At 42.0% G+C, this 15,246-nt stretch overlaps 1 protein-coding gene across 5 annotated transcripts in view; it reads right to left on the bottom strand.

Annotated features, from left to right (window-relative positions):
• The window catches only part of ERC2 (ELKS/RAB6-interacting/CAST family member 2), a 962,057-nt gene that overhangs the window by 181,454 nt on the left and 765,357 nt on the right, over positions 1 to 15,246 (bottom strand). For all 5 annotated transcript variants that reach the window (XR_004482334.2, XR_007479446.1, XR_004482336.2 and 2 more), the window contains one exon: positions 2,938 to 3,003. Coding sequence is in view for 1 of the 5 variants with exons in the window: in XM_049715281.1 (XP_049571238.1) it covers positions 2,977 to 3,003 (27 nt within the window). In the remaining 4 variants the exon portion in view is untranslated. The remainder of the gene's footprint in view (positions 1 to 2,937; positions 3,004 to 15,246) is intronic.

Here is a 15,246-nt window from a genome sequence, read left to right as displayed (position 1 = left end):
AGCCATAAGAAAATAGGAGTGGGGATGAGCCAACAGGGAGGGGGACTGGAGAGGAGTTGGAGGCAGAGTATAGGAATATATGGTGGACCTAAGCAGCACAGACTACATAATTTGTGGGGCACAGTGCAAAATGAGCTGCGGCGTGCCTCGTTCAAAAATTATTCACAGTTTTCAGACAGTGACAGTAGAGCATTAAACCAAGCTCAGGGTTCTGTGGACTGCACAGGTCACATGCTGATAATGCTGGGCTGGGGTGTGAGGTTTATGGGGGGAACGACTAGCTCTAGGGGCTGTCAAAACTCTTTAGAAAAGCAAACTTCTCCCAGTCCACTTTGCTCTCAGAAAACACCACCCTTGAATGATCACAGTGAGACGAATAAATCATGCCTGGGGTAGTATCTGGAAGTGCCAAAAAAGGGAGGAGCTTCCAGGGTTGTTATGCTAATTCCAATTTGTTGTAATTTTTGGAGCAACTTTTCCTAAATTATGATTCATTTCAGCACCAAAACACCAGATTCAAGTCAAGGCCTTCTGTTGCTATTATAAGCATATTACTGATGCCTAGTAAAATAACTTCTTGTAATGTTTCTTTTATAAGGGCCATAAATCAAAATATTCAAAACAGTTAATTTTTAATGTGCCACTATTATCCATCTTTAGTTATAAATGTAATGTCTCCTTGGGCCCCGAAGATTGTAATGCGACTCAAAACATGCAACGGCTGTTCAGCAATAGAAGGCTCCCCCAGTATCTCATTATTTAAATCCTTAAGATATGGTTTTAAAAGCCTGAGGATATCTGAGCAAACTTGTTTAAAGGAGTCATAAAGAAAGATAAGTAGTTTTCCTCAGAAGCCTATAAAATTTATTACAGCATATAAAGCAGGATTATATATTGACTAATTTTCAGAAGACATTTGTTTTCTGGGGTACATGGCGCTTGGGGAAATTTCATGAAAGAATAAGGAGGATGGGGATTTAACACCATTGTCTCCATTTGCCTTGAGCAAAGCAAGGCTGCCTATGGTCCTTGGCACCAGTTCCCCCCTGAAGACGACAAGGTTCCTATCTGAGGGGATGGCAGGGCGGGTGTCAAGAATCTTGTGAAAGAGCAATAAAAATTTTTATTATTCAGGAGGAGACACAGATGCAGCCCAGGGTCCTAACACTTCTGATAGCAGAAGCAGCTCCACAGAAGAGCCCCAAGAAGGACTTACACTTCTCTAGGCAACCCCCAAACTCGTAGAACCTTCCTTTGCCTACCTATTCCACGCACATTGTGGGCAGGTTTCACGTGGTCACTCTTTAACGTTATAAAATCTTTACTTCTCACTTAAAGTTGTTTTAGGTCAATTTGTTAGCTTTTCTGTATGAGTAAATGCAATGTTTCTCTTAAAGTTTTTCCTAGATAGGGAGTCTCTCAAACAGAATCCTAGGAATTGCTCTGGTTTCCCTACCTCCCCACATTGATAAGCTTCCCTTTGGAACCACTTTGCTCCCGGAAGAGTTAATTCCAGTGTTGTTTTCCACTTTACCCAGGAAAGGGAGAAGAGAGGCGATAGTCTGATGTGACCAGGAAGCAGGTTCTACTGGCGGCAAATGGGTCCGGGAAGTGTTACTTTTTTACTATGTGGGAAGATGTTGTAAAGGAAAATCAAACTCCTGTGTGTTCCCTGAAGGACCAGAGAAAGCAGTCTGACTCACTGGTGGGACCTACAACAGGTTCAACTGAGCAGTGAAACACATCAATGAAACTGTCACCCACAGGCAGAACACACCAGTTACTGTTTTAAAATTCGTGTGAAGCACCACTGTTAAGGAATATGAAGGCAAGACTTGGAGAAGGGCACACCTGTTGAGTTATCCCAAAGAACGGCCTCTCTAATCACAGACCTGGGACATTTCACGTTTGTCCCAGAAAAAGAACGGCACATTGAGTACTTTTTGACTGTGGCACACAATCTACCACATTTCTTGTTCTGAACACAATGGCATAGACAATGTCACCAACTTCAACAGCATATTCTACATCGCCATACGTACATTCAACTCCATAGTGTTGCGACTTGGTGTTATACAGCCTGCAGTATCCTGAAGAGATGTGATTCCCAGCAGCAAAAGTCCCTAGAGTTCAGAGTTCCATTTTATAACACATAGCAATTACACACACCACTATTCAATTATAATGCAGATAGCCCAGACATAAAGAATGGGTTCTTAATAGCTAAAAATCAGCCTTTAAAAGAGCAAAACTCTCTGAAAAGTTCAATGCATGAAACGTAATGCAAAACTCCACAGAAGCTCAATTGTCAAAAAACAACAGATATAATACCACTCATGAGACCTGCCAATATTAATATTTCTATTCTAATTCGCTTAAAGAGCTACAGTTACCCATTCACCATTACTATGCCTTGATCCTTGTGTTTTCTTCAGAACTGCCATAGAAGAGAGTACAATCCATTAAATGGGCTTCTTAGAGATGACAGTTTCAGCTCCATGAAGATAAACAGTTTTATTTCCCTTATTCCTTGAGAAACATGTGATACGACCAGAAGGACGTGAGAGTCACACCACACTGGCATATCTGGTAAAAGCAAGCAGTTGGCTGAAAACCACGACTGCAGAATCGTGACAATTTCTGAGTCCACAATCATGCCTTAAAAAGTGTGGATAAATCCTAACGAGGGCATAGTTTACATTTTACATAACATAGAAACATTCGACTCGTGCTCAACCCAGCCCCAACAAGGCAGCACAATAATGTGGTTGCAGGGAGGGGGCGCAGGAAGGAGGGAGCTCTTGGGGGTGGTCACAAAACACAGAAGCAAACATAGGGCACACTCACGAACATCAGCAAACACAATTGAGCACACATACCATACCACACTAGAATGCAATTTTTAAAAGAAAAATGATATAAAAGATGGTTTCTCACCCCTCAAAACAAAACTGGAACTTTGGTTTACAGGCCCGGCTATGCCCATATGCCCTCCTCGTCATCCTGCGGCCGGCCCAGGGTAAGGAGGTGCACGGAGAGGAGGGGAACACCGGAATGAAAGAAGAGAAGGTTAGTTACACTGTGATGCACTACAAAGGCACACTGATCTTCACTTTGTTTTTTAATCTTAAAGAGCAAGGGAAAAAAAATCCACAGTAACTTAAGTGCCACATCACTGACTTGTCAAATACATAACTGAGTTTTGTATCTATGGCAACCCCTACACAAAAACATTCCACCCACCTAGCTCTGAGTCTGTGTCAAGATTGGATTAGAAGATTAAAATTAGTCTACATTAGCAGATGATTATTTTTTTGGAAAGCATGCAATCTGAATTGCATATGCCTAAGGAGTAGATTAAACCTTTTAAGTAAGCAGAGAAGTAATTATAGTAACCAAATACCCTTAATTTCTCTTAAGCTTCAAGTATCAATAAAGGCTGAAGAAGAATTAAAAAAAAAAAAAACCTCCATCGACTTGGGTGGAACAAACTCCTGTAGCATGCGATAATTCACATTGGTTATTTCACAAAGGCTCAAACATGCTGTGATCTTCTTGATTTGTCAGGTTCTATTTTGCTCTCAGCATAAAAGAGGATGTGCCCGCCATGGAATGATTATACATTTGCATGGAATGATTATACAATTGCAATCAAATAAGTTTCAAAGCAAAGAGAGTAAACTTTCAATTCAGTGAAATGCTTGTAGAAAGGAAGTTTTGTTTAACTTAAAATTGTGTCCAACTGTGGATAAATGGAAACTTATTTGGTCTGAATTCTTGTTGAAAACGTTTCCAGAATGGTTCAGGACATTTTCCTCGCTTAGTGAAGAAGCCGATAGGTAGGGAAATTGAATCTTTGAAGACAGAAGTATATCGACCAACACAAGGTCCTGTTTTGAACAAGAATTCTCATCGTTTACTGCAAGGATAGAAACAAAGTGTAGAAAACTGAGTGGTTCATATCCTGGTCTCACACATAATTTGGGAGCTGTGTCTTTTAACAAATCCCTGATGAAACCAGGTTTTCCCACGAGTTGCTTTTTGTTTTGAAAACCTGGAACAGGAAAAACAATAACTCGGAACATTTTCACATCATACGTATCCTTATTGCTTAAGTTGTTGTAATATTAGGTTGAATAATATGAAAATGTCTATATTTGACCATTTTTGATCTAGAAAACAGCAATTTCATACAGTTCAACCTAATATTGCCGACAGGTCAAGGTAATTTTCATCTACTCAAGAATTTAAATCTGTGGTCTTTGAAATGAGTTTTCAGATAATGTCTTCCCTTTATATTTCTGTAAATTTTACTTTGTGCATTTAAAAATATTATTCTGATAAAAAGAGCTCACCAGACTGCCAAAAGGGTCTGTGGCCCACAAGGAATTAACAATGCCCCACTGATTTGAGTCAATCAAGTGATCTGCACAGAGTCTGAATTGAACAACTCAGTATGAATTTGTACTGACAGTTTGGATAGTAATATTCTGGCAAAAAATAAGGTACAATTGATCATCTTAGCTGGGTCTTCTCATGTAAAATTTACCTGTGTTTATTTATCACTACACAGTCTAGTAATTGCTCCTGGCAATAAACTTCCCTTTTCCCTACATAACTTGAGAAATATGGATTTTTACATTCATTAAACTTCCTCTCAGTTCCTGGAGAAAAGCAAAGTTGATGTCCTTTTTTATGCTAATTAAGAAGGAAAGTCTACAGCATGGGACCCTCAGGCATCCACAAATGGATTTCAAAGGGTCTAGCAACCCCTTGTAATTCAATGCAGAATGTTGTAGGTATGTGTGTAAGTATATTTCTCTGGATGGAGGTCCTAGCCTTCATTATAAGGTTCCTGACCCCCAAAGTCACGGCTACAGGAAAACTCCAGGCTCAGAGTCACGGAACAAAATAGAAGGTTTTCCCTAAAATGCAGCCCACAGCCCCTGCTGACTGCTTCTAAATGGCTGTAAAATCACTCTCCTTGCAGAGCAGTTTATTTCGTTTTGTATTTAAAACCCAACAGCATGTATAGATTCAGTTTGTTTCAAATCCATTCATAGATGTTTTAAATTTCAAAAAAGAAGAAAGAAACAGGAAAGCAAGCCATTGCCACCAAAATCTACCACTATTTTCTTAACAGTGAAATGTGGTCTAATGCAAATCACTTTTAGCAAATTAAATATATTAAAAAGTAGTAATTAATTATGATTGAAGCAGACAGGAGTTGTAGCTCGAAAATATACACTGCCAATATCACTACTGTGCCTCGTCCACCATAGGAATAAAAAGGAGCTCCCAGATGTCGAGGGTTATTAAAAGCCAGATGTTGAGATCGACATCTTATATGCTGGTGAACAAAATAAAGAAATATGACAGTCCAATATAAACTTTGCTAACATTTAACATGGCAGAAATGTGGATAAATTCCTTCAGTGAACTCAGAATATTATGCATTTCTTTCAAGGTTTTAGTTTCTAAAGTTTAAAGTTTTTAAAAGAAAATAGAAAGGGAAGTGGTGGCCATTTCTGGTCTCTCTAATCTTCAAAGCTTAAACATGAATTGACCCTAATCACCAAGTGATCTGGGTCAGAGTGAGTGTCCGCTTGGGGAATAAAAACAAAAATGCAGGAGCTAATCAGAGACGGAGCTCCAAGCATTTCCAAACGTTCGCAGCTGTTTGACTCCTGCACTGCCTGCATCTTTGTATGCAAATGTTAATTTGCTCAGGAACCTTACTGCACAGAAATGTAAATCTGGGGACCAAAAAATAAGAAACAGATAAATGTCACTTGATCCCTAAATTCATGCCAAGTTATTTAGAAATTCTTGGAGTTTTAAAATGTATCTATCAGGCCTGGGAGAGTCTGTTTCCTTCCCTTGTTTTTCTGTTTTCAAATCGACTTTGCAGTCGAGTTTCTGGATGTTGCCTGGTGTTTGCTCCCTTGTGTGTTCTCTGGGAGTGATTGCTATGCCAGGAGTTGCCAAAATATCTGGCTGGGAAGAAAGTCTCTCTAGTCCATCCGTCATCCGCCTGCTTTTGTCCACAGCATCTGGGGATACAACATCCAAGGTGGGCTGAAGCCCAGAGCATAGTGACCACAAAACACAGCAGGTATTGATGAGGGGAGAGGCTTAACTATCAAACAAACTCAGGATGTATCTATGGCTCCAGAGATGATATGAAGCCATGGTGGAAATCCTGCAGTCCCAGATGCTGTGCTCTAATAGGGTTCTCTAAATACTGAGATAAAACAAAATCCCTCACCGGATGCGCTGCTCACGGGGCTATGTTGATGACAAGATCTAAGGGCACAGTGACTGAGTCATCACTGACAAGACAGGAGACCTGCCATTGTGGGGGACATTTATTAGCCCCAGCAAAGAAGGTCTGGGAAGGAACTCCATAATATGACATGATAAACGGCCCAGTGTAAACCTTTAACTGGTCTTTATTTTGAAGTATTAGGTATAGCCAGCAGGCAAGCCCTGGCCCATCACAGGATTTTTTTTTTTTTAAACATCTGCAATTTTCTTTGAGTTGATAGCTGGCTTTTTTCCTGAAATTGAAGGACTAGGTTCCTAATGGGGACCTTACTGTCACACTTGTCCTAGATGGAAATGAGAATGAAATTATGGAAGCATCACTTTCAAATCCGCCTACTGCCTCTGTAAAGAATTCAGCCAGCTGTCTCTGCAGGAAGTGCAACCTGGCCTCCTTGTGGAAAACGCAGGGAGACTGTCCTGGTTACTTACAGGGTGTGGCGTGGACAGTCACCAGACCCACCCCTACTCCTACTACAGTTCATGCCTTCTCTGACACTTTCTGCAAACTTCAAGCCCCAGGACTCTGCAAACTTTGGCCACGCGAGCCACAAAGGCAGGACCATAGAGCAGGATTTATGATGTGCTCTGTGCCCGGGTTCGAGCAAAGCAGCTCCTCTTGGCATTTCCAAACTGCAGGCTTGGCCAGAATTGGCAAAAGAAAGCATGTGTAGAGGAGAGCAGTGGGCGTGAACCTGGCAACAAGGGTATTGAGTCTCAAGCCTCGAGCCTTGTCAGGGCACTAATGTGTTTTCTCCCAGGGTCAAGTCCAAAGCTTCCCTCTGGAAACCTCCCATTTGTGTCTTCCACCTCTCCTGCCTCCTAGTATGCTCAGCCCATAAATGGATGTCTCTGTTCAGGTGATAAGGTCAGGAATGGCTGGAAACTCTTACATGATTTGTATTTGTTACAGACTGTGTGACCCATTTGCAGACACGTTCTCCCAAAGGATAGAAAAGTCCTATCTAGATTCAGATAGCTGCTTTGTGCTCTGTTTAAATATAAATGTTAATTTATTTCTGACCTGGGCTAGAAATCAGCCAGTGGGTATTAGCACCAGCTCCAGGTTAGAGAGAGTGTGATGGCTTTCCACGTTTCTTCACTAAGTCTCACCAAGACACAGTTATGGGGAGGCTCTTTGTGCAGACAAGGAAAGGCAGGCTCAGGGAGAAAGATGAGGTAGCTTGCTAAAGGACACCTGGCCAGGAGCTGTGGAGCCGGGATCAAATTTCAGCCTGTCTGACCACAAAGGTACACTGTCCTGACATGTGAACTTTGAAGCCACAGAAAGAAGCCTCATTTTGGCCCCAGAAAACATCTGATGGTTCTGCTTAGCTCAGCTCTGAAGTCCTTAGGACTCTGCACTGCCCTTTTGCGAGCTGTTGAAGGTCCTGGCTAGAGCTGGATGGTACAACTTAGGTGGGGTCTCTCTGGCTCTTGGAAGAAAGAGAACCTCACATGCACACAGCAGGTGTCCCTGATAGGGCATAGCAGCACCCCAGCAAATTTCAAGGTCCCTGAGGAAAAAGGCAGCACCTCCACTCCCTTCACACTGCCTCACAGCATATGTGGGAATTTAACATGTATTTTCAAATGAGTAAGTATGTAAGGATAGGTCCCTGCTTTTCTGAATGACGCCACTCCACCGAGAGAGAAGGCCGCCTGGATTGCAGAGTTCCTTAGGGCTGCCAAGATCGCGTTTACTTGTTTCTCCCCAGAATGGTTCCGTCCCCTTCTCATTGTACTAGCGGCACCCCTGATCTATTCTTCTAACCTGGGTTGGAGAGAGCTGAACGGCACTGGCGAAGGGGCAACATGATGGGCGATATCCCATTTTAAAAGACATTTTAAAAATGGTATCTTTGAAAAGATATCTTTTAAAAAGATATTTTAAAAGACACATGGGCTTGTTTCTCAAGGGAGAGGCAGAGGCTGCGAGCCGGTGCGGCCTGGTGGGTTTTCGGCAAGTCCACCTCACAGGGACCCCCTGAGGCAGGCAGCCACCTAAGCCTTCTTTGCCAAGCCATGGAGAATATTAGAGAAGCTTGTGGGGCATTCTCTTTCACTTCTAATGTGGCATCTTTCTCAATTTTTTGGACTATCATTATAGGGTGACTTGAAGAAACTAGTTTTCTATTTCCTTCAAGCACAAGTAATTCTAACAAACCAATCTCTAGCGCGTGGTGCCCGCTCTCCCAGCTGAAGATGGAAACGCTGGAAGGCTGTACTTTGGCCAACAATAGTTTTTCGGAGCCCAAAGTCAACATCTGCTAAAAGCTGACCCACTGCCAGATAGCCGTAAAAAAGGGGTGGGGTGGAGACAGGCTTTATTTTCACTCCCTCATCCATCAGTCATTAACGCTTGGCTTTGTTAAACAGTGAAAAGTGTGTTCTTTAACAAGATTCTGGTCCTGCTGTTTCCTGGCTGGTGGGCAACCAACTCACCTATAGCCTCTTGACTTTTCACTTCCTCAGTTGCCTCAAAAAGAAGATGGGATCAGAAGACCCTGACACTTCATAGGGTTGCTGTGTGAATTAAACTGGAGAATGTAAATTAAACTACCTTGTAGACATTACAGACGTATACAAATAGAACTGGCCACACCATCCCTGTTGGTAGCATTTGATAGTTTGTCACTATTATAACACGTTATTTGATACTGCCCTAAGACCAAAGGCAAAAGGCTGTACGTAAAAAGGATGTGATAGTGTATTAAACTACCCTTAGTTATTTTAACATCTCTGGGCTGTTCAAAGCTAGGGTTTATTCAGTTCATTAATATATAGATGCTGAAACAATTTTTAAAATGCTACTGTTCCATAAATAAGGTAGTTTTCAGAATCTGTGGGTGTGCAGTATATGTTTAAAGAATGTTTAAAGAAACATTCTTTCTGTGGTTCCTCATCTCCTGAGTGCTGCAAGTGCCTGGGGTATGGAAGACCAACACGATCCTTATTACATCGGTTCAAGAAAAAAGGAGAAGCATCGGTGTTTAGCAACAGAAAATGGATTTCCCTGCTTCCAGACCTTTCAAGGTTGGCCACCCCCTTTCAAAGGGGGAGCTGAAGAGCTGCCTCTTAGACTAATGTGACTGGATTAAAGCAGCAAGTTGAAAAGGAATCAATGCTTCCATGTTGCCAAGATGAGTTACGTCTACAAGCTGGGGAGGGCAGACTGTGTCTGAAAACCCCTGCTGACTCCAAAGACGCTGCAACAAATCTCTTAATGAAACCCTAATACTGCAAACAAGGTTTAAAACTAAGAGGAATCAGGGAAAGGGGAGAAAAACAACTCTACCCGAAACAGAGTAAGACCGGAATCTTCAATAGGCTCAAATCGCCTTTGAGGAAAAATCCTTTTCTAAGAGGAGGATCCTGATGCATTAAGCAGCTCTGCCTTTTTCCCAGACATGAAGACCCTACCTGGCAGGGTTTATCAAATCGTGCCCTCATGTGCTTACATGTAAGGAATTAACATCACACCCAGATTAAAGAGCTTTGGCAATAACCTGCTCATCTGCAAAGCCAGCTGCCTGAGGGCTGCATCAGCCCCGCCCCCCTTCCTCTCCTGTGGCTGTAATGGTTGGGTGAGCATGTAACTGCTAGTAGAGGAAGGAGCAGTTAAATACCCCCCTCAACAGTTCGGACACTTGTCCTCATTTCCTTCTTTACCTGTGGCCTCACAGACAGCCATGACAGGGTCATTCCAGAGCTTCTGCTCTTAAAAACAAGCAAACAAATAAACTGCCACCTTTATTTCCCAAAGGTGAGAAATCACATATTCCTCTGGTTCGTGTTTTAGTAGCTTTGGGGATTTTTGTTAGTCTTTGAGGGAGAAAGAAAAAAACGACATCTGAGCTATCTTTCTACTTCATGCACTTAAAGAAAAATCTGTTGAGTTTTAAATACAGCATCTTCCAATCTACTTGTGATAAAAGGAGCATCAGACAAGGGGCAAGTGAGCACAAGAAAAAAAAATTCGCAATTATGTGTGCTGAAGGATGTTAACTAAACTTATTCTGGTGATCATTTCATAATATAACCGAATATCGAATCATTATGTTGTATAACTAAAATGAATACAATGGTAAAGGTCAATTATATTTTGATTTTTGAAAATTAATTTATCGTTTACAAAAAGAAAAGAGGCAAGTGGCTCACAAGATTTAATTCAAACTGCATTCCAGGATATCTCTGACTCCAATTCTCAGAGGACCGGCCCAAGAGTGGGAACAGTTGAAATCTCTGAACCCTTATCCCATCCAATAAACATCAGCCCAACAAGAGGTTTCTTCATGGGTTTTTGAATTTGAAGGCTTCATCCCTACTTGAAGCCAAAACCCAAAGGCTTCTTCCAAGAGGTGGTCCATGAAATTAGATTTGCAATGCAAAAAACCTCTATCGTCTCTTGTTCAGTCAAGCTTCAGACATACTAGCTTGGATGGGAAACTGATATTAAAACCCTAAGACATGTAACTTTTCTTATTAGGTTACTGTCATGGGGAACAAAAATTTTTTTGTTCGTTCTGAAACTATAGTAAGTTCTGATATGTGGTAGTTAATTTTTCTTCTATGTAGGAAACATGAAAATGTATTTACATACACATACATATATGTATATACAATGTATATTCAAACACGCACTCAGGGGAAGTTAGGGAGAGAAATTTCTAGTTAAACATGATCTTGAGAAATTCTTCCATATGTGGAAAAGTCCTCAGTTCGTCTGACATATAGCTATACATACATATATACACACAGGACACTATGTATACATTTATCCCACATTCATTTAACCTCAAAACATAAAATAAATTCTTTTTTTTTCCTTCCCTAAGCAAAAGCTAGGAATAACAACTCCATATACAGAATCCATCTTCTGGGGGGCAAGGGAGCAAGTTAAACCCCTCGTCTGTTTGTTAGAATTCAAAGGGCTGCACTTGGGCTAATCTGTTGGTGAAAGTGCAAGGAAAGCAGGGCATCAATCACAGAATCCCAACCAGCATTTCACAAAGAGGGCAAGTGGGGAATCCCAGGGCCTTGAGTCGGCTTTCTGAGAAGTAACAGGGCCCAGGGAGGAAATGCTGGGACTATTCCTTCTCTGGGGGGACAGTGAGACTCCAGCAACTCCTGTTAACCAAACATGAAGTTCAAGGCCCTGAGAGGAAGAGGAAGAGGAAGAAGAGAAAAGCAGGGGGGTGGGTGCGGTGACAAGACAGATCTGGGGCCAAGAAACACGAGGCTTGGAAATGTCACCTGCCTCCAGCCACACCTCCATGAGGACCCGACGGCTGGCAGTTCCCCTCCTATGCGAATGCTCTGCAGGGCACTGGCTAATTCAATCTGGGAGCTCGGGAGTATGCAGCATGGACAGGGGTGGGAAGGACAGAGAGCAGGAACCTTGGCTTTATTTTCAGAACTAACTCTACCTTATGGCTTTTTTGCCTGAAAGAAGAGGGTAGAGGGGACGTGTTCTGAGACCAGAAATCTCAAAACCAACGTAGCGAGCGTTGCAGCCTCTTTGAAGAGAGCATAGGTGCAGTCAGCACGGCAAGAATCACTGGGATCATTTCATTATATCTTAAAATACGACCTGCATATCTCTCTCATGACCACTAGTTTGAAAAGAAAGCCAAATCTAGGTCTGGGTTCTCTGGTGAACAAGTTATTTGATGGCTTATGGGAAAATAACATGTGTCTCAAGCAGAATTCTACAGGAATTTTCAGCAGAAAATGAAAGTGGACATTCAGTGCTCTGACATGTGTCCAGTGGTACAAACTCATGTTTCAGCTGAGAGCGAACACATGCTGGGACCACACAGTAAACAGGAGCAACAGAGAATGGACCAAAGATCACTCTTTACATGTGCAGGCGGATTCTGGAAATTGCCAAGTGGAGTGGGTAATATTTAGGATTAGGGCAATCCAATTTCTAGGAATAGATTAGCAGAGGAGACACCCTAAAGCTGAGGATGCAAAATAGAGAACCCAGCTTCTGCCACAATCAGGTCACTATCTGAAAGTACTCCAATAGCCCTGGCTGCTGTGATGGCAGCCCTGGGCCAAGGGAAGCATCCTCTGCTCTGCTCTGCGGGCCTGACTTGTCCCAGGCCTTGTGTGTACAGAGGCTCATGAATGAGTAAGCAACAGAATGTGGGGCCTGGTAACACTGCCAAGGGCCCGCTGTAACCTAGAGCAATTCCCCTCCTTCTCTGTGCCAGGCTCTCTACTCCTTGAGGATCTCACTCTTGTGACTCTAGGGACGTGGGAGAGCTGTAAGAGGCCACATTTTCACTGGCACAGTGACAGCAGGAAGAGAGAAGAGTAAAAGGGTAAGGGGAAATGGGGGAGAAAGAAATGAATGGTCACACACAGAAGAATGGAAATAATGTCGATGAAGGCTGGGGCAAATGGGAGGAGAACTGATGGGATGACATTTTAATTCAAATTTGGAAAATAAAGCAAAATAAGAGAAAATCTGCTACAGTTGGACAGGAAAGGGAAAACACACATTTGCATTCTAGAGGAAATCAATATTGTAGCCATGCAACCATATTTAATACATGTGGTTGCATAAATACATCCAGGCTGACATCCAAGGAGGTTTGCCCCCAGGGTACAGCACTCAGAGACTCAGGCCCTTCTCTTGGGCCTGTTGATTTTCAGGTGTGTGACTCTGAAAAATTAACAGCCTCTCTAAGCTCCAGCGTCTTTATCTGTACAATGGGGATACTCCCATCCGCCCTATTTCCCAAAGGTACTACGAGAACAACTCATTCAACAGACATTTATCAAGTGCCTACTGTGGGCCAGACAAGTGTGACTGTGCTTTGCAATACGTAACCAAGAGTATGAATATGACATAAGATACGGCCCCAAATTTCCTTAATCAATTTAAGAAGTCTTATGCCTCCATGCTCCTGGACTCCGCAGCCCTCCTTTAGAAGTAAGATTTCTATAAGTAAAATGTGAAATTTAAATTTCAATTGGGATCTGAAAGTCTTCAAGGTGGTCAAAATGCCCTGATCTTTCCAACCCCTGTGAGTGAGAATTTCCATTCAAAGAAGGAGGGAGAGAGAGGAGAGGCAAGTTCTAGGCTTGGAAAGTGGCCATATGTTCTGGGGTTTCCAGTCCAAAAAGAATGTTTACGTTTTTGCCAGTTAGGCCCCCACAAATTAGAATCAGAATGGCAGGTGCTTTACCAAACGGAGGTGCATTTTGCACACAAAAAAAGCAGTAAGATCCAGGTCCTTAAAGACCCAACATCCAACTCAAGACCGAAGGACAGAAGTGTGAGTCCTGGAAGCCAAAGGGCAGTCTGAACAAGCCTGGCATTTTGAGTTGGCTGAAGTGTGGTGTTCACCCTGACGCCACACTTTTCTTATCCATGGGGTTATTAGTCCATACCTGGGAGCCCCTGGAAGGACATTAATGAAATATGACTATGAAAAGCATACGATGCCTAGAAAAATAAGTAAAAAATCTTGGCATCATGGTAAGACAAAGAAAGACGCTACTTAAAGAAAATGACAGAAAGTGACAATGACAGGTACAGAGGGCATTTAGGAGAAGTTGCGTTTCCACTGAGCTTTTCTAAATCAGTCAGACTCGGTAACTTCAATAAAATAAAATCACGAATGAGTCTCCAGCATGTACTATTTATTCTTCGGTCTTAATTATTTCTCAAAGCTCACCAGTAGCTCGTGTCATGGGAAATATTTGTTGTCTGCCTCTGTGCCCGCTTCTTGGTTTGAAGGATTTCCTAAGGCATTACTGGTGTTTCTCTGAATGTTCGGCTTGAACATATTCAACGACTATGGCTGTCCTGGGGGTCACAGGCCACCAAATATTAACTGTTCCTTTCTTGGGTAGGGGGTCTAGGCTGTTGGACTGCCACACCCCACTGACTTCTCTTACATGTTCTCCATATTCTCTTCCCCTTATGACACTCACTTTCAATCTCTGAAGAGCCATGTATTTATGATTATCCTTATTTTCCTGGGTCCTCATTCTTGTAACGGTTCCCTTAATTCCAATCTATTGATTTTTTTGGTGGGATAACTCATTCTCAGATGTTAGAGTCTGAAGAAAAGTTATCCTAAGAAACGAACACTCTCATTTTCTGCTATGCAAAGCATAAGGAAAATTTGCCTTGAAACTTCACCTTCTGGTGAAAAACACTTATGGAAACTGGATCAGCCCTGTTTTAAACTGGGTAGTCTCTTTCTTCACCTGATACTCTGAGAACAGTATTTCTCAGAGCACAAATGTTACTAGAAAAGAAGAAGAAGAAAAAAGATTCCATGATCAAATAAATCTGGGAAATGCTGGGTTACATAAAATTGGAGAGCTTTCTTTCTTATATGGCTTTATAGATCCTTTGATCTGCTAATTGTACCAAGACTCTCCAAGATCGTGTTATAATACACAGCACTTTCCCAAAATTCTTTGCCCACCAAATCCTTATTTCAAGACTTTCCTCATGGGACTAATGTTCCAAACGTTACTTTGGGAAATCCCAGTCTAGACTTATAACCCTTGGATTCAGTTTCTCCCGAGAAAGCAAAATCATAGTAAAGGAGAGAGGGATAGGGAAGAAATGGAAAAAGAACCTAACTCTGCAAGTACCTGGCAATACTTAAGTTGAATTTCCTAAGGAAAAATTAGTTTCTCTGGAAAAGTAGAAAAGTGGCTGATTTTTTATATTTCTTCATTTTCACATGTATCTGACCTTTTAATAAAGCTCAAAAGGCAATGTCAACATTTTGTAGCCCCTCTTCTAGAAGATACAGATGGTCAGCCTCATGGCCACAGGAAGGTCAGGGCTGGAAGATTCATGGGAAGGGAATCAGGAATCCCTGGAAGAGACCTTTCCCCTTTAAGTCAGTTCAATTAACATCAAGAGTGTTTAATTTAAATCTC

The sequence above is a fragment of the Orcinus orca genome, chromosome 10 (genome assembly GCF_937001465.1).
Source record: "Orcinus orca chromosome 10, mOrcOrc1.1, whole genome shotgun sequence".
Taxonomy (NCBI): domain Eukaryota; kingdom Metazoa; phylum Chordata; class Mammalia; order Artiodactyla; family Delphinidae; genus Orcinus; species Orcinus orca.
The sequence above is the reverse complement of the archived record's forward strand: the minus strand, read 5'-3'. Positions and strand labels throughout refer to the sequence as shown.